Here is a 25,798-nt window from a genome sequence, read left to right as displayed (position 1 = left end):
AAAAAAAACAAAAAATAAAATTGAAAACTCAAGAGAACCTATAAGTGGCAGAGTGAGAGTTCTGCTGAAAGGTGAGTCGTCGAAAGTGGTCTGTTGAATCTGTCCTATTTTTCTTCATTGAATGAATTTCCTCTTTTTTTCCTTTACAGAGATCTTGTGCCTGCTTTAAACTGGCACACACATGAAAGATTGCAGCCTTCTGCATTTCAGCTGAGATTCTCATTACTAGTGTTGGTGTGTGTATTAGGGTGGGCCGAAATAAGCCGAAATTTTTTTTTTTCGAAAACAATTTTTAGATAGCGCGCAAAAGTTGCGTATTGAGCTAGTTAGCACTCACAAGAAATTTCTTGGATATTAAAAAATATCTAGCCGGCGCTATTTGACATTGAAAAACCGAAAAAAAGAGAAAAATGAATTTTTGTCGAAATTTTTTTTTAAAAACTAAATTCCAAATATTTTGCTAGAATGCACCGAAAATGTTATATAATGAGCCAGTTTGAACCTATAAAATGTTTCATTGATTTTAATGAGCATTTAACCGCTCCTTTCCGACATCAAAAATTGGAGAAAAATGAAAAAATATTGAATTTCTTTAAAAACCAATGTGAAAATTATTTTTCAAAATTAAATCATAGACTAATTAATTAAATAGCGCCATTAATCATAGTAATTATTATCACGCAATAGTATCATACATTTTCGAGAACTACATATCTTAATATATAAAAATCAATGTCCTGAGATAACATATATACATATATATATATATATATATATATCAACGCACAGCCGAAACCGCTGAAGCTTCAGACTTGAAATTTGGCAGACATGTCCGCATGATTACGAAAGTAACCACTAAGAAAGGATTTTTGGAAATCTCAATTAGTTCGGGAGAAATTAATTAAAACCCCTTAATTTCTGCGAAATTAAAACCTGTCATTGAAATTCAAATCCCTTATTTTCGAAGGCTTTCCTCCATTCAAATCATTATTCAGTACTTCAACTCAACTTTTGGTCGTAGCGAACTATAAATTTGATATTGTTTTCGTTTCTCACGTGATTCTTCGAGGCTTTTCTCAAGTCAAATCATAATGTTTCTGTCTTTTGCTTTCGTCTTTTCAAAACTAGAAACAAAGTTTTTAAGAACATCATCACAGGCGGACTATCCTTTTGAATTTAGAAGAGTGCAGTTTCCTGTTAAAGTTTGCTTTGCAATAACCATTAATAAGTCACAAGGACAGACATTAAAAGCAGCAGGGATCGATTTAAGAGAAGACTTTTTTTTCACACGGCAAATGTTATGTAGCTTGCTCCAAAGTCAGTTCACCAAGCAGCTTAATAATTTTTAGCACCAGAAAAAAAAACTAAAAATGTTGTATACAAAGAAGTTCTTGCTTAAACATTGGTATAACAATAAAATGTGGATAGCCTGTGTTTGCAAAGATAATCAATACTTTAAAAGGATCGTTAGTAACAGTTAAAGATCGGTTAAGGACAAGGGCACATATATAAGGAGTCCAGGGGCACCGGAATCCTCCCCAAATTAGAAAAAGTTATAGGTAATAAGTAAATATTATAGGGGATTTTCGAAACTAGGTGCACCAAACACTGTTAACCTCTTCTAATTCCATTACCTGAGCAATGCCGGGTACGGGAATGCTAGTATAGATAATAAAATTTTAAAAAAGAAATCTTCAAATTTGATTTATAATACCTCATGCATAATGAATATTATATTTTGGAAATAATATTGTCCCTTGTTATAAAATGATGGAAGTTCTTTCCTAGCTTGAAGTTTAGCACGAATGTATCCATCTGGTGCACTTCCACCACGAACTTTTTTTGCAGCTTCGGTTATTAGTTTCACACAATGTTTCACAGCTTGCGTGTGGACCGGGAAATTTCTCGAAAGTAAACTCTGTCGAATGTTCTTAGCACATTTCTTTCCATTGTTGGTCTTTTAGATGCATTGTAAGAGGTGGCTCTGTTACAACACAGTTTGCGCAATCAACTATATCAACGGCTTCAAAATTGAGTTTAGGACGCTCAAAAAATCGTACACCATCCGAGCTCTTCTTCTTCTTATTTCTAGAATTCAGAATGCGCCTAACAGCTAATTCCCAAATGTATTTTCTTGAGTCAAACAACATTGTCAACAGTAGCTGTTCAGGATGAGCGAAATATGCATTACTTGAGAGAACTTTGAAAATTATCTCCTTAACGTGTCTGGAAACTGCCTTGCAAGAGAAATCATTTTCCAAAAATGTTGGGCGCGGGTACTGGCAGTTCGGTTTCATTTTTATTTCAAACCACATTGGAGCATAAACTAAAATTACATACTTTAAAAGCATTGTAAGGTTTACTGATAGAGTTGGAGTGCCTATATACAAGCGTAACAAACGGTTTGTAGTTGTCAGCCATCGCGCATGACTGACTGAGTTTGCCTGGGCTACTGTCAGCCACGCTTGAAGGACAACTACCATCTTTTACGGCAAGACAGATTCTATACAAATATTGTTGTTCAGTACTTAAATTTTTTATATCTTCCATGTCCAAAACCAGAAGATTGCAGTCAATTTTATCAAATTTGACCACCGGATTTTTTTACAATCTCTAAGAAGTTGTTCGATAGCTCCAGAATATGAATGTGGCCACTTTGTGCAACCGTCCAATTCCAGTATAAGATGCCTCAGTGGCAACTCATTGTGGACATTGGACACAAGAGAGGACCCCTTTAATCACTTAATTCCCAGCTGTGGAGGTGTAGAATTACAGCATTTCTTGTCGAGGGGTTTTGTCTCTTAAGTGGGTCATAAAGTCGAGAAGAAGAAATGGCTTGAGAAAAAGAAGAATACTTGCGTTCAATTCCTTAATCAGTTAAAAGGACTTCAGAGGATTCACATTTTTTAATACTCAAGGGCTCTATTTGTCAAATATATATAAAATAGTTATAAAATAATCTTAGGAATAATAGAAGTAGTTGAGCGCTGTTTATTATCCAGGAGAAACAATTGGAACCGAAGATTAAAAAATTAGCATCTTATGCATAGCTGCCAACCTCAAGATACAAAAAATAGGAGCACTTAAGGGAAAAAATAGGAGCACTGAGGGCTAAAATAGGAGCATGAAATCGTGGCCTGCGCTAAACCTTCCTTCTGCACCATAAGTTTCCATAAATTCTAAGCACTTATAAAATGCTTTTCTAAATTTTCATGTTAGATTTTCAACAAAACTACAACCAAGTTTAAAACAAAATTATTTTACATTAAAAAAGCAACATTACATAGATACAGATTGAAAAGTTTAAAAAAAACATGATTACTGTTTGATTTAATAAAACTGCAATCCTTTTAAAAAATATGCTTTTATACATATCCTAAATGCATAAGAACATATTGAAGATTTAAAAAAAAAAAAAAAAACAATTATTTCTTATACTTGGAAGTAAAGCAACTTCATAGTAAAGGTCAAGATTCTGAAATTTTGAAAGTGGCCAGTGGCACTCGACTCCAAAAACTTAGTGGCCACCAATGTCATTAAGTTTTGAAATACAAACTGGAGTGGGGGAGGCAGTTTTTACAACTTCCCTTAAAAAAAAAAATAGATGAATAGGATTTAAAGAGAGATATTCAACACTTTTTTTGCACATGGAAAATTTAAGTTAAAATAGGTTTCTGATTTATTTAAAAAAATAAAAATAAAAAATAAATGAATGAGAAGTCAGCAGGAACCTTCAATTTAGATGAAATAGCTCCAGTTTATAGCAAAGCCTACAAGGCAATAAGGATCAAATAGATAAAATTTCCCCTTCAAGAAAATTATTCAAAAAAAAAAAAAAAAACATAACTTTTTGCCTTTGTTATTTTTAATAGTTTGTATTGAGACAAACAACTAATTCTGTTTTCGGGAACTTAGGCTATTAATAGTCTTGTCTACTTCATGTTGCAAATGACAAAACATGGCAACAACGCGAAAAAGTCAAGACAATAGATTTTTGAGTTTGTTGCATTAAAAGTAATTATAAATAATTAATGAGCCTTAAAAAAACTAAAATTTAGACGAAATAGCGAGTTTTTAGCACATTAGAGTCTAAACCAATGAGGATAGAATAATATTCTGAAGAAAAACTTTTGCATTTTTCAAGAAAAAAATTTAGAATTTTCCGAAAAAAGCCTATTTTGCATTATTTTCAATAGTTTGCATTCCAATAAACAACTAATTCCAATTATGAAAACTTGGCCACTTAAGAGTCTTGTGTACTAAAATCTCGCAAATGACCAAATATGGCGACTAAGTCAAAAATTCAGATATAAAATTTTGAATTTATACCATGAAAAGCAATTATAAATAATAAATGACCCTTAAAAAACTAAAATTTAGACGAAATAACGAGTTTTTAGCACATTAGTCTAAACCAATGAGGATAAAATAATATTCTGAAGAAAAAATTTTGCATTTTTCAAGAAAAAAATTTAGAATTTTCCGGGGGGGGGGGGGGAGCCCATTTTTGCATTATTTTCAATAGTTTGCATTGCAATAAACATCTAATTCCGATTTTGAAAACTTGGCCACTTAAGAGTCTTGTGTACTAAAATCTCGCAAATGACCAAATATGGCGACTAAGTCAAAAATTCAGATATAAAATTTTTAATTTATAGCATGAAAATAATTCAAAAATAAAAAATCCCCATGAAACTACAATTTAATTGCGAATTTTTAGCACATTCGTGTCCAAAGCAATAAGGATAAAATGAAATTTTAAATGGTATAACACTTTTCATATTTCTCAATAAAATTATTTAAAATTACCAAAAAAAGCAAAACATTTTGCTTATTTTCATTAGTTTGCAGTTAAAAGAAACACCCAATTCTGCTTTGTCTTTGAAAACGAAGGCGCTTAAGTATCGTCTGCTAACTTCCATCTTCTGAATGACCAAACATGGCGGCTACGTTTTACACGTAGCTGAAATGCTCGATGAAAAAACGACGATCTCCAATCGGCGCTCCCCCTCAGTGTTTATCCTGACACTAAGCTTCCAAAGCATCAAATTGTCTTCTCTTTTGTTGAGTTTGCGCACAATTCCTGCCTTCGAGGATAGGGAAATTTCTTCTTTTTCCTCAAAAATCGAAAAGTGTACAAGCAAAGTCAAAAAACGGAGTTTTTTGGAAAAAATCGGATTTTCGGTGTACGCAATAAAAATCGGAGAAACTCCGGGAAAAACGGAGCACTTGGCAGCTATGCTTATGTAACTATTTTTTATTTGAGTGTGTGCATTTTTTAAAATTGGCGTACAAATGTCGCATAAAATTGATTGAATTTTCACTGTTTTTTCTAAGTAACGTATTGCGTAACATTTCAGTACTTACTTATTTCGAAACTACTTTTAATTTTTTTTTTTTTTCATTTTTCCAATGTTTTAGTCATAAAGGAGCGTAGCTAAATATTCTACGAAATGTATAAAAGTCTTTGAGGATTTCAACTAATTCACTGACAGATACTTCTAATGTTTGCTGAAACTAGCTTCAAACTTTTATTTTCAACCCCCCCCCCCCCTTTTTTTTTGAAAAAAGTGCATTTTTGTCCTTTTTTTCAGTTTTTCAAGGTCAAATAGCGCCGGCTAAATATTAAACAAATTTAGCGAAATTTTTTATGGGTAATAACGGGCCCATATAGCAACTTTTCCACACTATCCAAAAACAGATTTCCAAAAAAAGTTTTTTCGGCCCACCCTAGTGTGTATGTGACAGAGAGCATTGTGCAACAAATCACATTTAGTCTTTCCAAATGTGCAACATAAAAATTTCATTTGCAAGGATAAGAGAAACATTCACCTGAGGTGCTTGTGTGGGCTGTCCCTGTTGAACAGGTGCTGCATGGATGATGATAGGCTGGTTAGTGTTTTGACCCTGCATCTGCATACGTAACAACTGCAGTTGGTTTTGGTTCAGCTGGAACTAGAAAGTCACCAATTTAAAAAAGGAAAAAAAAAGTAGATCATAAATGGCATAAAAGAAACTTTTCTCCCATGTGTAAATCAATTTTTAAAGAAGAAATTAAAATTTAAAGCATTTCTTTAGCACTACTTGATTTCTATATAATTTTTCAACTTCCCTGATAAAAAATCCTTTGAATACTCATATGTTTCTAACCAAGAAGATGAGTAAAATCAACAAATATGTTATTTTTATTTTTCCTCCATAAGACTTCAATATTTACCATATGTACATAATTGAGTGGTCGTCCAGAAGAAGGGCATATGTCAGGCTAAACATAGTAGCACATATGCCCTTCTTCTAGACACTCATTCAATTATTGACTAATTGTAATATTTGGCCTATCTGCTATTCGCAACGATCAGGGGTGAAACAGATAGAAGTCACTAAACGTTGATAACTGCTACAAGCATGTGCAATTAGGAGATAAAAGGTGCCATGGTCTAAAGAGTTTACGGAAACTGCTGCTCTCCTCCTCTTTTCCAAATAGTTTTTTTTGTTGTTACTAATATTCTGCAACTCAAGCAGAAAAACTAAATAACTACTGTAGAAGCATAATATAATGCATCATGCTGCATTATAAGAAATATTAAATTATTTGTTTAAGTTTAAGAATAGCTAATTTGGGTGTCTGTTCGTAAATTACGGCAAGTAGTAAATCAAACATTTTCTTGCTGGAATTTAAGTGAAAAGCGTTCAGAACAATAGGGGGGGGGCTCAAACCCGCCCCCCCCCTTAGAAATTAGAACTTCCTTACTTTTAATACTTTTTTCCTTGAAAAATATGAAAACATTTCTTCTGCGTCCATTAATGAGTAAGTTATTAAAAATGTCAAATTTTAGGAACTCTAATCTCTAATGAAATTGGTTTCAATGTTGAAAATATCCTGCTAAACCATAGTGAAATATCTGAGCCTCCCCCCTTTAAAATTTTGCATATGGGCACCCATGTTCAGAACTCCAAGATAGTTCCTGAAAAGTATTTATTATTTAACACTTCTTCAAAGCATAGTCTAGTACAGAGTATTGGCAATTTTTATGTCCAAACATTTAGTATAATAGATATTGTAGTACAGTGACAACACACATTTTAAAAAGTTGCAACAACACTGATAACAGCAGATATTTGCAAAGCCTCTTCAAGCAAATTTTACCTATTGAAAATTAGAACTACATCTTGAAAATCATGTGTGAAGAGTATTTTTGCACTGGTATATTAAATTAAATTAAAACATGTTGGAAAATGAAAAAAAAAAAAAAAAGAATTTAAATATTGCATTTGTATGCTTTATTATTATTATTATTTTTAATATGAAACGTCATATATTCTATATGTTAAAAGATTTAAATGGTATGAATCTCTTTTCTTGCTAGCTTCCTGTTTATCCTTAGAAAAATGACATTGATCACTCTCTCCATTTCACTCCTTCAAAATGAATTTCACACCATTAAGTATATCAGGAGTATTATCCCACCTAGGAAAAAATCCTAACAATATATCTGTACAACAGTTTCAGCTCCTTAAAGTTATGTTAGGGTTGCATAACAGTAAATATTGAGCACTAAATTTAGAGTATTTTCCCAGATAAAATTGATAACAAAAAAAAGCAATCATGGACAGAAATGGAAGGGTATTACATACTGGTATCTGCTGTATTTCACCATTCTGGTTGATAATTTGTTGTACAATTTGAATGCCACCTCCCGCTTGGTTAACTTGTCCTGCCATGGGCTGTTGAAGCTGTAGGACTTGCTGGGATGCCGGCTGAAAGACAACATCGAGTCAACAACACACTACAACATGAGATGCATACGGCATTGGATGTTTGTGCAGTGCTTTTTTCTGCACTCTGCAACAGATAACCCTCTGGATATCAGTCCTTATAATCATAAAAGAGCTATAAATATTGAGAATTTTGAGGTAAATCACTTTCATTTGTATTTAGGAGAAATGTATGAATGAAATACAAAATGTGTCAGATTTTCTTACAATGTCCTACCATAATATTAAAATGAGGATTATGTGAATTTAATCAAAGTATTTGTTTTACCTATAAGGTATAACACACAAAATAATTTAAGTATCTTAAAACAAAACGATCAAGCTATCATCCAAGATGAGCACTTACAGCATTTAATGTGCTGGATGTATAAATTTTTGGCATTATAAACATTCATTACTTATGCTTATAATAGGGAAGTTGCAACCTATTAAATGTTCATATTTTGGCTATTGGATATTGTTAATTGACCCTCAAAACTAAAAAATTCACCATCGCTTAATTTTAAAACACCGTGGTTGATTTTTAATGAATTTTTAAAAATCCACGCGCAAAAGTGCACGCTTCTGAAACGTCACGAGCCTACGTCACAGGGCGCGAATGGGCAGCCTTCGGCCAAAGATCCCTTGTTTTCGCTAGGGACATTTTGAGAGCGCTGATATTTTTATTTTTTAGAAATTCAATAATCCTTTTGAACACACTATGGAGGCCGGATTCGTTAAAGCACAATCTAAATAATCTTCCTCAAGTAACACCAATGAGATATTCGAATATTTTCGAGAGGATGAGAGGTTTAATGTTCCAGAAACGCGAGGAGTTAAATGCAAGGAGAAAGCCTTTTACGTTTCGTTTTCGAAGTCGAATGCGTGACCTTCGCTTCTCCCCTATCGGAAGAGGGGATGACGTCACTTCCTATGCCATTTGACGTCACAAGAGCTTGAACTTTAAAAATTGATTTAAAAAAAACTACTTATCGTATCAAAAAAAATTTTTTTACCTATGATGTTCATACATGTTACTCTATCATATAAAAATAAAATTGAAAAATCGAAAACTTCCCTATTATCCCCACATGCACAAAATCATGGACTTGTACAAAATGGGAACTATAATCTCTTATATACATTACCTTAAAGTATGCGTCAAAGGATCTATGCTTATTACTAATTGTCGACTAGCAAAAGCAAAATATAAGCAAACCTTCATTGAAAAATAAAAAAAATTGAATTCATGAAAATTGAAAAAAAAAAAAAAAACATTTAATCTTGATTTGACTACTTTTTTTACTTCTACAAATTTCTTTGAAAATAGAGTAACAAAGTATAGCCGTGCAGTAACTCAAGGCACATGGGAGGAGGCTTTTACTGAAAACGACACGAATAATAAGTGAGTGCTAAATTCACTCATCTTTTTCATTCCAGTGTCAGCTACTTTCATTACACTATTTGCTGTGCAGTTTAGACAGTTTTGCTTTACTTAACAACTAACTTACCATATATCTAGTCAGGGTTGGCTTTATGCTGGCAGAAACTAGTTTTTGCCCTGCCAATGCCAGAAACTGGTAATAATCGGTAAAAACTAAAAAGCGGCTTTAATAATTCAAGTAATTACTAAACTTTTTTTCTGTTCAAGCCTGATTGTTGAACATGCATCACCTAGCATAACTTTTATTTTCAAGGTAGACCGTGCATAGCCGGCGACGAAGCTAGTTACTAAATAATATTTGTTTAGGTAAACCTAAAAATGAAACTTCATTTCATCATTGCAAAGCAAAAAATAAAAGGCATTGCTAGTGTCCCTGATTTAGTTCAGAAAAAGAACTTTTATATTGCAGATGCTCGTAATATTTGGATTAATATAATTAAGGACGAAAATCTTATGGGTGCTTAGGAAAGAGGAGTGACATGCAGATTTACACAGGCAGTACTGATTCTAATTTGCTCGCTTATATGCTTCATCAAAATTGTTTGTGATTGAAATTATCATGTTTCTAGAAGAAAGTGGCAGAGTTTTACTTGCCAATATTATCCTAGATTTTGTAGCTAATATCACAGCTTTGCAAAACAAACTAGCCTCATTTCCTGAAACTTATTTTTCCAGTCAAATTTTATCACACTACCCTAGTTACAACATGTGGTGGACCAGTTTAAACTATATCATAGATGAAAGTTTTTTCGAATATTGCTTGTTCCTTGATGCATTACCCGCTAACTCTTCTGCTGCAAGAATATTAAGTTTCTCATTTGTGCATATTAAATTGAGAAACTTTAGATTTTTGAAACCACCTTTACAAAGAGGTAACTGTAGAGTTTATTTGAATTGTGATAATATTGTAATTAAATTGTGCTTTGGTTAACAATTAACTATTGTTTCCATGCATTGTCTTCTGCATATCAATTATTCATTTTATGTCATTTTGCCAGTTTCTGCCGCAAATGTGGCAGAAAGTGGTTTTTGCCATGCTGGTTTTAACTGGTTTCTAACAATGGTTTTAAATTGCCTATGCAGAAACTTGCCAACCCTGCAACTAGTGCATGTTTTTGAAACCTTTGTTTCACTCTTAATGAAGCAACAGTGAAAGTAACAAAATTTAGGATAAACTCATTCAAAGGCTGCAAGTTAAAATGAAGGCTTACATGAGCCAAAAAGCCTTCAGGGAATATTTTGATAAATAAAAAATCAGTTATGCAGGCAAATTTTAGCAATAATCTGCTCACTATGACCTTGCAATTAACTGGATTTATCTTTATTAAGTGTCTAGTTAGGATTCTTAAATTTATATAAGTTGCCAAATACCAAACAAAGTTGAATTTAAGTAGACTGTGACAACCCTGCAGGCAAGAAAGAAATTTTTACTAATTTAGTGAATCAAAAAATTTTTTATTTATTCATTCAATATGATAATCATGAAAAAATTTCTGCTGCAATACAAAATTCTTACAGAAATTTTTGTATTGTATGAGCTGATTGAATTTGAGGTTTTTGTATAAGGAATCTTCCACATAAAATGTTGAAAAGGAGTCGTGCACACTGTAAATGACCAAGTTATTTATTTTTTTATTTATTTAAACTCCACCAATCACCACTGTACCAACCCTGGTGCAGATTTAACCGGATGTGGTGATGAGTGTGTGTCTGTGCTGGGAACAGAGCAGTTCATAAGCCACCAAGCACTTGCTGGAATAATTTTATATAATACAGAAACACATACAGGTTATGTACCAATACTTAGAAATTTGTAAAATATAAAGAACATTTACGAAAACAAATAATACAGTTAAATAAAAAGCCAACAAATAAAAAGCATGCTAGAAGAGAAATCTGAGCTTAGGCCCAAATACCTGTTGGGCGTTCTGTACTTGAACTTGCTGCACTTGCACTTGTGCAGCAGCCTGAGCCTGTTGTTGAGTAGCCTCAGCTGACACCTAATAAGAAAGCATAAAAATTTAAAATTTTTCTATTCTACAACATTTTTCAAATTATTCAATTCATATTTAATTTTTTTTTTTTTTTTTTTTTTTTTGAGATATTTGTACAATAAGCCTTTTTTTCCCCAATAGGAAAGTATGTTAAAAAGAACTGTGCAGAAGAGAAAGTCATCAGGTAGTCTTGGGAGTAAGATAAAAGCAAGATTGAAATCACACGATTTGAGAAACAATAATACCTCCCCCACTCGAAAAAAAATAAAATAATTTAGACTGAGAAAAGAATAGAAAGGAAAAAACTAACCGCTTGCACTTGAAGAACAGGTGGCACAGAAAAAGTGGGGGATGCTGTTTGGACTGAAATGGCCTGGGTATTTGATGCAACTTGTTGGACAGTAGCATTAGCAGGTACAAGCTGAATCTGTGAATGTAAAAACAACCATTTTTAGGCACAGCATTTGAATAAAATTTAAAGTACATTAACACTGATCTCACTTTTCATAATACAATTACAACACATATTTTAAAATTTTCTTTACAATGGTGCAACATATCCCACATGATACTTTCTGCACATCTTACCATTTTTATAAGCTTTCAGATTGACTTATATTTTTGAAAAAAAAAATTAGCCCTTAATAAAGTAACTCCTAATAGCAAAAGAGTCAATGAAAAATTAACTAAACAGTTTCATGTCCAGTTAACATGATGTAATTTTATTCACATTAATGAGAAAATTAGCTTACAACAGTCTTTGAATATTTTCTTTTTTATTTGTGAAAATGAAGAAAAATGAACAGAAATAAACTACAGTTGAACCTCATTAAACCGCCACCCTCTTAGTTCGGCAAGAAATGTGGTGAAAAAAATGTTCAGTATAGGAATGCAATACAAATTCCCTCCTTAAACCACGACCCACCAACCGCCACCGATTTTCGAGGGAAACTGCATACTCGGTATGATAATATTGCTGTTTAAACTGCCAGCTTGAAAGACCATGTCAAGCAATTCAAACTTGGCGGTAAGCCAGTTAGGAGAGTGAATATGTCACATACCTGCCACTAATGCCCCATACAAATGCATCTACATTAGTCACTGTGAAATTGTCCAGCTTTCTTATCTCTTTTTCTATTTAATCCACCCCCTGCCGCACTCAGTCGCCAAGGAGCATTGGCAACATCTCTACGCATTTTAACCGGATCTTACCTGCTCCCCCACATTTTTCAACCTTTTCATTTTGACATTTCACTACTCAGCTACAAAAAGCATTCATTCTTTACCCCCTTTTCTGTTCCGGTCATGCAGACTTCATTAAGCAAGTTTGTATCAACATTCTATAACATTGTGTTCTTTTGTTTCCTTCTGCCAAGATGCCGAAAACAATCTTTAGCATGCATGAAAAAATTCTAATTTATGAGTTTGAGAATAAATACTGATTCACAAGCTATCAATTTTTTGTCCGGGTCTGATTGATGCACGGTCCTGTGGGTCCGTGGACCTGGGCACTAAAAAAGGGTAAATTTATTTATTTTTACCCTTTTTTTTTTAACTTGTACTTAGATAACATGCAGGTTTTATTGTGAGTGGGGCACCAAATTGAACTAGGACCTGGGCTCCACTTTGGCTTGATCGGACCATGCTTTTTTCAAGTTCTAGAAAAAGAAAAAAAAACAAATAAAGCCTAAGAACCGTAACATGAGCTGTGACACACTGCTGGAAATCTAATGGCTGTTATGTTTTAAACTTTATTTGGAAAGGAAAATACATGCCTTCAAATGTTTTTTCATGAAAACATGCATTTATGCAGGTTTGGGGAAAACTCGTAAACCTCCAACCTCGACTTTCGCCAACTTTCGGCTCATCACTAAGGTTGGCGGTTTATAATGAGGTTCAACAGTATTACCTATTTCTGAAGATCTCAAACACGTAAACATAAAGAAGAAAAAATATTTAGACTGTGTAATTAAAAGCATTATGATGAATCATCTGCAATTAATCTGCCAATTATCTTCCAATTAATCAATCATTGATAACACCAGTCAACAAAAAACATAATTTTTTCTGCATCCTGGTTTTAAATAGTCAATTCCTGCTAATTTTGGGTCAAGATAAACGAATATGGTACAGATCTTTTTTATTAGCTCTTGTTTTCAAGATACACAAAAGTCCACTGGAGAAAGATACACAACAATCACACATTGATTTGAAGGTAAGATCTAAAGGGGAAAAAAACTTCTTTGCGATAAATGCTATTACATAGGTCCTGTATTATTAAACAATATTTATTTTTCCAAAAGGAGTGGTTGTTTTTGGCCTATTCCTATAAATGCTTCATCTTCTATAGCTTTTTGTATGTCAAAGAAGGACATCTTGTTATACAAGGGCAAATCAAAAAGTCTTTGCACCTATTTTTTATTCGCCAAAAACAGGTACAAACAGTTATTTACAAATAAGCGTAATGTAATATGTACCTTACATTATTTCTCCACATAGTCACCACACTGGTTCAGACATTTGTCCTATCGCAGCACTGAATTAGAGATCCCCCTGTGGTAGAATTCGTCTGGTTGCCTGTGGAACCACCGTCGGACCACATTCTTGGTTTCTTCGTCACATGTGAATCTGTCCAGCCAGAAACTTCTTCAGTAGAGTGAAAATCACTAGGGGGCAAGGTCTGGACTGTAGGTGCATTTCCCTGTGAATTGCTATGGGCTTTTGTCCCTTGCTCCATAAAAAACGAATAGCACTTTGCTGCTCATAAGCTGTGGACGTCTGAAGAACAACTGTCATCTTAAATGACTGACAGCAGCTTCTCTCTTCAGAGCAAAAGGCAGGTACGGCCGGTACGGTTGAAGGAACGGTCACTGCTGGGAATGTATATTGCTGGGAATGTATATGTTTGCTTTGTATTCGCAACAGTATTTTGGCTGTAAAGAAATAAGCGCAAAGACTTTTTGATTTGTCCTAGTAGTTCAGCTGCATTAAGTAACCATTATTAACTCAGCCCAATGACCCTGATATCTGCGTTAAACTTTAAAGATATAGTGGCAAAACCTTTCCTCATGCCCATTGTTCATAGTTTCAGTTTTTAAGCAAAATATCCTGGAGGAAATGAAAAAAAAAAAGAGTTTCAGAGACATATCATTCATTAATGGTCTCAGAACTTCCGTAGGGGTTTTTCAACCAACTGTTTTTAGTTCTAGTTTTCTCTGCTACTTAGAAATACTAGTAATACACCCTTAAAGGCTTTCTAGGTGCTTTTTTTCTTCCCTTTTAAATTCCCCCCCCCCCAAACAGTGATTTTCATAACTACGCGTATTTGAAGGGTCGTTAAAAGAGCTTTCTTTAAACTTAGCTTCAATACATCTTGGAAATTTCCCTCTAAGGTATTAGAAAACCATCTTTTTTCACAGCTTTCACAGAGTTCTTCATTATTCCTAGCAGAATGAGCATGGGGTTTAAGCAGAAAAGGGTGGAACCATGGGTGCAAGTTTGGTGATGTGTTCAAGACGGAAAATATTATCAGCCCCCCCCTCCCCCCACATGCGGGCTTAAGGAAAAATTTGTATGTATAAATGTTGTAGATTTTAACAATGCCAGTTTTGGAATCTGTTTGATTTTAATTTTAAGCCTTAAAATTGTAATATTTAAGTGATTTGACATCACAATTCCAAAAAGTCTAAAATCCGGCAATAAAAGAGGGGGAGGGGGGTCTCACCCATAATTTTTTTCAAATTGAAGTCCAAAAAACGCTATGGTAGGCCATTTTGTTAAAGTTCAGAGAAAGGAGGGGTTCAGGGACTCTTACATCAATTATTTCAAACTGATAGTCCCAAAATCACAATATTGGGCAACCTTCAAAAAATATTAGAGAAGGGGGGAAGCTATGGGCTTTTCCTGAAATTGAAGATTTAAAAACAAATTGTAATTTAAATTTCATAACGTTTGTACGCTCTTTGAATGCACTATTGAAGGGATGAAGTTCAGGAACCCACCTTTGGTAACATTTCGAAATTGAAGTTTCAAAAACGCAATTTTAGATGATGTTGGATAATGTAAGGGGTAAAAGCGTTTGCAGCACCCCACCATTAGTTTTTTGCCGATCGTAAACATTTTCATTGTAGCAATAAAATCGCTTAGGACATAAGATTTTCACTTTTGCAACATAAATCAGTTCTGATCGGAAAGTCTACCCAAGGTAGCGCTAACAAACTAGAAAAGAAGGAAAGGTGGGGGAAGGGTAAAGCCGACTAATGATAATGAACTGTCACCATTCCCCCACAGTCTTCATTTGAAAAAGAACTTTTATTAGATAGCAGGTGGTGAAATTAGCAATAAAAAATAGCTTCAGTGAAGAAGATATATTTTTTAAACAAGGTACCCTTTCCAACAGTCATTAATTAAAAAATGAAATAGGGGAACCGAATCCTAACCCCAGACAGGGTTCCCGAATCACATCCCTCTTAAGGCACTCAAATATAGTCTAAAATGGAGCTTTAAATATTTCAGCATCAGAGAATTTTCGGAAGAGAACTCCCGAAACCCTTCCTCTGAATTCACCAAAAATGTCCTAAATTTCAATTTTTAAGGCTTCAGTTTCTAAATTGTTTTGTAGGAATAGTACCCCTCTTACCTATAAACGTGACTTATGACCGCCTAAAAATTTTAATACTTTAATTTTGGAAACTTTTTGAAAGAATCTTCCTACATCCTTCCCCCTTAAGTCAATCAAAGATAGCCCAAAACAAAGCTCTAAAAATTTCAGAAACGAAAATATTTCGGGCTGAGGGTGCGGAATACCCCCTCCTCTCATTGTGTTTACTAAATGCAGTGTAAGTTTTTGTTTAAGGTTAATTTTTCTATTGAGAGTGCAACTCCCTTCCACACATCGCCAATGACAACCCAAAGTTTTAAGACTTCAATTTCGAAAACGTTTCGAGAAAGACCCCTGAATTCTCTAACTCTTAACTCACTCAAAAATAGCTAAAATAGCATTTTAATACTTCGGGGAGAGAGACCCTTCCCCCCCCCCGAACTCTTTCCTCTAAGTTCACTAAATTTTACTTAAATTTACGGTTTCCCCTTTTCATCACCGAAGATTTAAGAATTTAAATTCTAAAACGTATTGAGAGAAAGCCTTCAAATTCCCTCTTCTTAAGTCTTCCAAAGATTACCTAAAGCTGAGTACTTCAGCTTTGAATATTTTTTGGGAAAGGAGAGCCCCGAACCCCAAGATGGTCATAAGTTGCGCTTTTAAGACTCCAATTTCGGAATTTCGCCTAAAGAGAGCGCTCTCCCTCCCTCTTAACATTGCCAAAGACAGCATGAAAGTTTTAAGACTTCAATTACAAACACTTTTCGGAAGAGGGTCTCAAATGCCCTTTAACTTAAGTCATTTACGTATAGCCTCAAATAGTTTTTAATACATCAGCTACAAAACAGTTTCATGTTAAAACACCAAAACCATCCCTCATAAATTCACCAAAGATTGCCTAAATTAGTGTTTTTAAGTCTCCAGTCTTCGATTTTTTTTAAAACCTTCCCCTCCCTGCTTTTACATCATTAAAGACAGCCTAAAACTTTTTGACTTTTAAATTTTTAAGGGTTTGCAGAGGAGAAATATCGAACCACCCCTAGCTTCGAAAATATTTTCAATTCAGTTTTTCGATATTTTATACTGTAACCCGTGAGTAACCCCCCACCCCGCCGTAGATTGTCCAAGATATCAACCTTTTAAAACCAACGTTTTAATTTGCGAACAGATTACCCTCTTTGCAAGAGCAGCGTTTTTTCGTAAACTCGTGCTCCGTTATTTTTCTTCTTTCCTTTCTCTCTCTCCCCCCCCCAATATTCCCAGTCTAGCAAGTGTTAGATTCAATGACAGAATTTAGTGTTTCCTCAAGTCTTTGTCAAAAATGCAGGAATGGTTGCCCATCGGTGTTTCCAACCAGCAACTCCTTGGTCAATGCAGTGAGTTGGAAATAACAGAGCTACACCTAAAAAAAAGTGAAACGGCGCGAGTCGAAAAGCCACTCCTCCAAAAGCACGTTGCAAACAAAACGAGCCCATGGCAGAAAACCGAGAGAATGTCGATGTAAATTCATGGTTATGGAACGGTCCAGTAATATTAAAGCATATTTTTCAAACACTCAATTTTTCTTTTTTTATTAAAAACTAAAAGAAAGTCATCGAATTTCTTTTTGTCATCGAATTTTTCCGTCCCGACCTCCGTCTCGGAAATTTTGTCAAGACGGAAATCCGTCCTGAGACGGAAGGTCTTGCACCCATGGGTGGAACTACTAGAGGCTCATTTTGGGCATTCCTCTTCCCAGAATTTAAATTTCCTGAAGTTCATTTCAACTTTATGCAGTGAAATTTTCTATCCCAAACAGGGGTCGAAGTTAAGAAGACAGTCAGTCCCATGGAAGGTGCTTCTATCTGCCATAAAAAAAGAGCTTTAGTGAGATTGCACTACCCTAGTTGGCTGTGTATCTTGAAAACTAGAGCCAATCTGAACTTTTTAAAGTGATTTTGTGGTTAGTGAGGCAAACTATTTCCGAAATAGCTATTTTTGAAGTGGATGCATTTTTGGTGTTGACTATTGTAATTGACAAATCTGTTTATTGGTGCATCGACAGGTTGTAGTTATAAAATACAAAATTTTAACAATTCTAAGTTATGCGAGATCTATACACACACTCAGAGATGAAAACAAAAATGTTAACATTGATTCCTTGAGGGCAGATACAATGCATATTTTAAATAACCAGAGGTATGCAAACATGTACAGACATGATGAAAAAATACTCAAAATTGATTCAGGGGTAGTTAAAATAAAAAATCCATGTTGAAATTTGAGAGGGATTTTTTATAAAACTTACATACTTCCTATACTTTAAACAAGGAAGGGAAAGAGACACTTTAATTGAGACACAAACAATTTCTTATAACCTAACAGCAGCATTAAGAGTTTTTATTTAAATTACTTTAACTGCCAGATTGCATTGAGTAATTGGTTCTTACTTTTAATCACAATCTAGTTACTATACTAAATGTTACCATATTTTTAAGGCGATATAAAAACCTTGAGAAACACTACTTACCTGCAGGGTTGTTTGGTTTAAACCACGTTGGTTTAAACCATGGTTTTAACCATGGTTTAAACCAATTGGTTTTTTTAAAAAGCCATACGGTTTTTTTTTAAAAATGGGTTTTTTTATTAAAAAAAGCCAAAAAAAAAATCCATTTTACAGGTTTACATTGATTTCCCCACACATATTGAAAAATGTAAAATTCCATTTATGCTAAGTTCCTAGCTAAGTTGCAGAGATAAATAGTAAAATTGCAAAGTTGCTCTTCAAAATGTATTACAAGCATTAATCGAAAAAAAAATATTAATACATTTTTTATTTCATATATGTGCCATAAAGCAGATTTCAGTCAACTTCCATCATTAAGCTTAATTTGCATGATTAGTTAAGATTTACTAAGGATTGAATCTTTTATTGTAGATACAATCCATTATATTGCTCAATCCTGTTGCAGGGGTGTGACATTTTTGCCCATTTATTTGCACTTTCCTAGAATTTTAACTTTGACTTGTAAGGTAATCAACAGTCTAACTTAATTGTTTGCACCTAAAAATTAAGATTTGTTCTGCAGGTGAACATAAATAATATTTTTTGAATCAAATTTTAAAAAAAAGTTTATACTTCATATTATGATACATAATAGTTCCTTATATTATAATCTAGGAAGATTAAAAGACAAATTTTTAAATTCCCAGAACAAAATGCAAATGTATGTGTAAAAATTGATTGAGAAACATATAAATCTTCACATATAAACTACACTCTCCATTGGTGTTTTTTTTTTTTTCTTTGATTCTGTGTGCTCAAAAGATTTTGATTGGCCTATGCTGCCAATCAAAAAAAAAAAAAAGTCATAAAGCACCTATGCTGCTTTATAACTATTGGGTGCAGATAATTCATAGTTGTTTTCCCCTCTTTTGTTCATTGGAATTGGGATTTTGGTATTTGCTTTGCCTTAGCTAACCTGTGCAGTTTACAAAAGTTACTTACTCATATTGTTTTAAAAAGAATGTCTAATTCTGGTAGAAAAAAAGATCTAATCTGGCTTTCATTTGATGAAATCAAAAATGAAGCCAGTATTTCGTATCATAAAGGGTCTATAAATACATGCATACTAATATGTTAATCAAATCAAACATTTCAATCAATATTTCCCCGCAGAAAGCAATTTTAATTATTTAATTTAGTTACAAGATTTTGTTCTAATCTCTTTAATTAATCAAGAAATTAGGTATAATGTGACTATTGAATAACTGTTAATTACATGGAACCTTAAATACCTTCCGAAAATTAATTGTTTTTCTCACAAATAGTATTTAAACCAAAAAAACCTGGTTTAAACAAAAAACCTGGTTTAAACCCAAAAAAAAAAAAACGTTTTTTTTTGTTTTTTTTTTTTTGAAAAAAATTTTTTTTTTTTTTTTTTACCAACCCTGCTTACCTGTTGTGGCTGAGCCTGCTGTAACTGCTGCCCCTGCTGAGGCTGAGCAGGTGATGTCTGCTGTTGCTGTAGTGCTGCTTGATGCTGCTGTGCCAATTGGAAGTAGTACTGCACTTGATCTGGGTGCATGGCAGCCGTCCTAACACCCTCCTCTTGGCGTTTTGAAGGCTTCAACTCCTCACGGGGAACAATGTCGATCAGGAAATCAAACTGGTCATACTTGGTAATAGCCATAGCGATGTCATTTCTCTGTAAAATAAAAGTAGCCTTCTAAGCAAATTATAACCTAATTTATTTAAAAGTTTTGTGTCTGGGTTCCTTTTAAAGCACTCTCCTCTCTGAAGCATACATTTTTCCCAACAGTGTTTTCATTTTCGGAAAGTTGTGAAAAGCTCCTTCAGATCCTTCGTTGCATTTGCCTTAACCTTAGGAACTGTCAATTGGATTTTTTGGAAATTTGTTACTTAACGCTTTTCTCTTGATGGAATCAGTAATGTTCCCATCAATTTTTTTTTTGAGGATATACTCCAAGTAATCCATTACACACAACATGTGTATGCGATCATATACATAATATGTCATAATCTGAAAATTTTTGAAGCTTGAGGGTATAGGCTATATATCTAAAAAATGTTTGAGAGTATATGGAGACCCTATGGGAACATCACAGGGTGGAATTATATAATAAATTTTGGCTCTATGGTTTCATTTTGCTTTTTGTTTTGTTAATTTCCAACTTTTTACTTTTTCAACTGTTGTCTGTTCCACCTTATTGCTTTACTTGGATGACTTATCATCCTGAAGTTTACTCTACACAGCATTGAAAAGGGGGTTCCTTGAAACCCTGAAGCACGTTTCTGCAGTAATCTGCAGATGTTGTGTAATAAAAAGTTATACAGTGAAACCTCCGAATAGCGGACAGTCAAGGGACTAGAAGTTTTGTCCGTTATTGGGAGGTGTCCGCTATTAGGAGGAACTATTTAATTTACCTTTTTCAAAATGGGCTGTTGTTCCCTTTGTAGAACACAATCGAAACAATTGCAAAAGGTTTACTACGTTCTACGTCAAGTGTAATTAATCTGTTTTTTCTTTATAAAGGTATACTGACAGCACACACTTGTTTTAAAAAGCATTTAATCAATTAAAGTAATCAGTTAAAACAGTTTGACATCTCTTTTTTGCATTACCAACGGCGGAGTTTCGGCGAGCAACCCCCCTCCCCCCACCCACTTTTTATGGTTAATTTATTTATCTCAAGTATCACTATTGCATGATTGACAGTTGGAAATATGACCTTGAATGTGGGCAAATCTTTTTCATGTCTAAAAATTAAACAACCCAACGAAACCACGGCACCATAAAGCCGACTGCTACCAGCGCCGGTCTGCTCAATTGCATCTCCCGAGAGCCCCAGTTAGAAAAAGCGCCCAGTTTCCTCTTTTTAATCTTAACTTTTGAATAGTTATTGTGTACAAAATTCATTAAAATCTTAAGAAAAACGTACGTTAATTGTTAGACTGACATCAGTTTTCGCTTATCTGCTTCAATACTCTCAAAACTAGCCATAACAAAATTATGACTTTTTCTTTTCTTTTTCATTTTTTGCTGCCCGCAAAAAGTACCATGCCTTTTAGTTCTTTTTTTTCTGCCCCCAATTTTTAAGCCCCAATCGCTGCCTCTGCCCATTACCACCCTTTTAATTCCAAAAAACAGTGATAAGGAAATGACGGGGGGGGGGGGGGGGGAGGCTGGAATAACAGTTGTGGAGGATGAAAAGCTTTGTAATAAGGCAAGCAGTTACTAAGATATTCTGTGAAAAGAAAAAAAATCGTAAGTGCTACGATCGCAAGGGAAATTTTTTGTGAAATAGCTGTCCGTTATTCAGAGGGAATTACATGAAATGGCCTATATTGAGGGATTGGGACTTGCAAAAATGTCTGTTAATTAGAGGTGTCCGTTATTCGGGAGTGTCTGTTAAGGGAGGTTTCACTGTATCTTTCTAAGCACAAAGGCATTTATTCAATTCCAATCAAAAAATGCCTCAATTCATCAGATCTTGATTTTTGGGAGTCTTTCCATATTTTGAGGATTAGTTCCAACTTAGTGCAGAGAAGTAAAAGTAAATAACCAACATTTTGTTTGTAATAACTAATGCTTTAATATAACTGTGAATAAGATAATTTTGACAATCCTAATATGTTTATACCCAAATTCACATGACATATTGAATGTATGACCAAAATCTTACGAGAAAATTCTGGTTTGCTAAGACCAAACCTTTCCTTGAGAAAAAAATTCTAGCTGCCCAAGTGAAATATTTAGTACTCAACTTAATACCTCCTAGATATCTTCATGCAACATGACTGTAAAGCTGAGATACATTGATCATAAAATGACAGAAGAGACAGAGTTCATTTGCATTGATCCAATCATTCCCTGAATGAATGTAACACCCATACCCCTTCGTATTCAGGATATGTAATTTATTATAAATAAATCACCTGTAAAGTACGTCGTTTGTTGTCTTCGGTATGCACCCAAGCTCTCAGGGATAGTTCGGTGATAAAAATCTCTGCTGCCTTTGCAAAAAGAACAGGAGCTTCTGCACTAATCATCTGAAAAAGATAGAGTATACTTCACCTTCAATCAATCACAACCATTTCCCCAGTATTTTAAAGAAAACCACAGTATTTTAAAGAAAAATGTGATGCTTTTAAGAATGTATCTGTGTTGCCAGTACACTGTCTTTGAAACAGCATCACAATAGAAATTTTTATTTTTAACTCATCAAGTGGAATAAATGAATCAAGTGACTTGGATAACTGTAATGAGTATTTTTTTCAATTTAATACTAGATTCATTAGACATCCACCTTAAAAATTTCGACAAAGCTGTCACAATCCTTTTTTAGATAGTTAAGGGATCCAGGAAATATTAGCTCATAAGTTGAAGACTATTCAGCTTTGATGAATCAGCTATAATAAAAAAGAGTACTTGGGGTTTATTTTGACAACTCTTAGTAAAGGTTGGTTTTAAACCCTTAAGTGTGTTATGCTGCCATTTGGCAACATACCCAATTCAGTCTTCTAAAATACATTTAGAACTCCATAGTTGCTAATACTAAAGAAAATATTCACTGAAGATTTTATTAAACTAATTTTAAACTTGTAAATGCATTGATCTGCTGGAAAACAATATTAGTTTTCTTTTCTCAGCATTCACAAACATAGGACTTTTTTTTTTAGTTTAGTGTGCTTGAAAATGCTTACTTTTAATTCTATGACAAAATAAGTTTTACTACTACTTAAACAATAAGGCATTTTTACAATTGTATCGAATGTTTTGGGGCATTTGAGGGTAAATTATTTGCTGTTTTTTCAGTTAAAGCCAGGGGTTGGAGTGGTGGTTTCAAAAATTTTAGGATGCAAATTTTGATAATATTTTAGGACATTTTTAGGATAACAAAAATGAAGTTTTTTTAAACTTTTTATAAGCTTGATTTTCTTAGTGGATGATAAAACATTTTAAATTCTATCTTGAAAAATACAATAAACTGCATTCAATCTTTTTATTCTTCAACACAATGACACATTATGAAATATAGGTACATGCGACATATCAGTAAGATATATGTATGTAAAATTGCTTCTTTGCTTGCCTTGTTGTTTCACCGAAGTGAATTACAAAGAATGATGAAAAAATAGTTAAACCTCGTTATCGCGACACCTGAATTTCACAACACTCCGGATATCACGTCACTTTTTCAAAGTTCTGAACTTATGCCATACAGTTTTAATGTTAAGTGGCTCCGGGTTTTATGAGTTTTTTTGGAGGCAACGCCGGGTTACGAAGACACTTCGAGCTGCGCAGATTGGATCAAGTATTTCTTTGCATTTGAAAATTTTCTGTAAAATAATTCTGGAAATGTTTGTTGTAGGAATTTTGGACTCGGACAAGAGATTTGATCAGGCATGACATCTCAAAAATGTTGGGGGGGGGGGGGGCAGTAGATAAGTTCGGAAAGGTACTTGTTTCAGACTTTAACAAGAGGGACAATAGAAAGGAATTCAAAGCGGGTGGATTGTAATACTAGACGAGGGAAATAGCAGAAGAGAAAGACCATAGCTACCTTTAAAGCCCTTTTAGCTACCTTAAGCTGTGGGTGGTCACTACAAGCTTCTCCCATGAGAGAAAAAGAGATAAGAACTCATTATATTGAAAAGGGACACACAACTCTAAAGTGGTAAAAAAATAGAAAGTTTTTTTTCACCTCTGAAAGGTGGGGCTAGACAGTGAAAGTCTAATCAAATTGCGGACAAAAGTGAAGAGTCTTGAATTGGTTTCTTTCTTGCTGATAATTTCGTGGAAAAGAGGAATGTTAAAAATGTTATTTGAAAGTTTAGCAAACACTTATTGGAAAGTATTGTAGAATTCAAAAAAAAAAAAAATAATAATAATAATAATAACAAGTAAAGTTTTTTTTAAAAAGAATTTTTATTATATTCACCAATAACTCAAATTTACATTACTTGAATCTATTAAAAGCACAAACACTATTAATTTCTTTATTAAATCTAATTTTATTGTGGACTAATGAATTTTTAAACTATTCTGGTTATGACCTCGCTCCGGCTATGACGACACTTTGTTGGCAGTCCCAAAGGTGTCGTAATAACATGGTTCGACTTTTAAACTTGAAGATACAAGTCCAAAATTTATTATGTACATAACTTTTATCAGATAATTTGATCCTTTTTGCTATCTCAGAACTATCAAAAATATCCCTGTAAATTAGATAAATCATTTAAAGATGCAAATGAATAATTTTTTTACGGTAACTAAAACTAAGAAAGCCTTTGCTTTTGAAATTTTATCTTGGAGTGAAGTTGGAACAAAAGCTTTGGATTACTTCATTATAAAAAATTTGTTTTCAGTAGAAGACAAAAAACAAGGAATTAAAAATACAGCTTGATTTTTCAAGCTACTTGACAACCTCTTATACCTCGCCACATCAACATGAGAAAATACATGTGAAAATCCTTGATTATCAACATTGGAAAGATAATGTACAAACAGAACAAGATGTTTTAAATTCATCCTTTTCTGCACAGCACCATGTGCTGATTTCGCATCCATTTCCGCCTGCTTTTTCCAACCACAAGGGAAAAAATTTCGTTTTCTGTGGCATTTTAGTAAAATAAATTACTATTTACATCTTTAAAGCAGAAAGTTAATGACTAAATCTTATATCTTTAAACGAGCAATTCTTGTAGGTATGTATGTATATATATATATATTTATATTTCGTGCCTTGGCAAGGGCTCTAACGATTTGGATGAAATTTTGGATTTAATTGTAGTTTTGCATTCTAAGTTCATCTACATCAGTGTTTTTTCTGTAAAAACGCGATTTCTTAAAAAAAACTTGTTTTTAAAAATGAAGTCTGCTTAAGTTAAGCCTTGAAAAAAGCTATGAATTGACACATAGGGCAGACAATTTGCAACCATAGCAATGAAAATTAGTCATTTGAAAATCTCAAACTTGCTTAGGGTTGCCAGGCTTGGCTGATTATTAGCCACTTTGGCTAATTTTAATCACACTGAGCTGAAAACTAATTCAAGAGCATTATGTAAGTTGATGTTAAGCATTTTTTTTAATAGCCAAACTATTGTTTGAGTGTATTATTTTCTTTTTTACACTTCAAATAGTTTTATATATTTTTAAAAGTGGGATAAAATCGTGAATCGCAACATAGTATGGAAGGAAGTATGAGGTTAAGAACCGAATTCACCATAGTAAAATTGACTCCAAGTTTAAATTCTTATAATTAATGACAGGAAAATTTTATGGTGGAAACAAAAATGTAGCAGATAGTTTAAAATAAAATGTTGGTTTAATTGCATTCAGAATCTTTTTTATTTGGTACTTTAGAGTTGTAAGTAGATCGCGGTGCATTTTCAATCCTAGCAATTTTTTTTCACATTTACTGTCACCATCTTTGGTCTAAGAAACTACTTTTTTGGCAATACCGTAAGTTAAATGTTTATATGCAACCAGCTCAGAGTTT

At 33.6% G+C, this 25,798-nt stretch overlaps 1 protein-coding gene across 2 annotated transcripts in view; it reads right to left on the bottom strand.

The window, feature by feature from the left end:
- Positions 1-25,798, bottom strand: part of LOC129221954 (nuclear transcription factor Y subunit gamma-like) — a 61,545-nt gene that overhangs the window by 10,556 nt on the left and 25,191 nt on the right. For both annotated transcript variants that reach the window (XM_054856349.1, XM_054856350.1), the window contains exons 4-9: positions 22,233-22,346; positions 19,732-19,980; positions 11,504-11,620; positions 11,116-11,199; positions 7,636-7,758; positions 5,833-5,955 (exon numbers count right to left, since the gene is read on the bottom strand). In XM_054856349.1, coding sequence (XP_054712324.1) covers positions 5,833-5,955; positions 7,636-7,758; positions 11,116-11,199; positions 11,504-11,620; positions 19,732-19,980; positions 22,233-22,346 — 810 coding nt within the window. The remainder of the gene's footprint in view (positions 1-5,832; positions 5,956-7,635; positions 7,759-11,115; positions 11,200-11,503; positions 11,621-19,731; positions 19,981-22,232; positions 22,347-25,798) is intronic.

The sequence above is a fragment of the Uloborus diversus genome, chromosome 5, assembly GCF_026930045.1.
Source record: "Uloborus diversus isolate 005 chromosome 5, Udiv.v.3.1, whole genome shotgun sequence".
NCBI classification, from domain to species: Eukaryota; Metazoa; Arthropoda; class Arachnida; order Araneae; family Uloboridae; genus Uloborus; species Uloborus diversus.
Note: the sequence above shows the minus strand (reverse complement) of the source record. Positions and strands in the feature narration are given on the sequence as shown.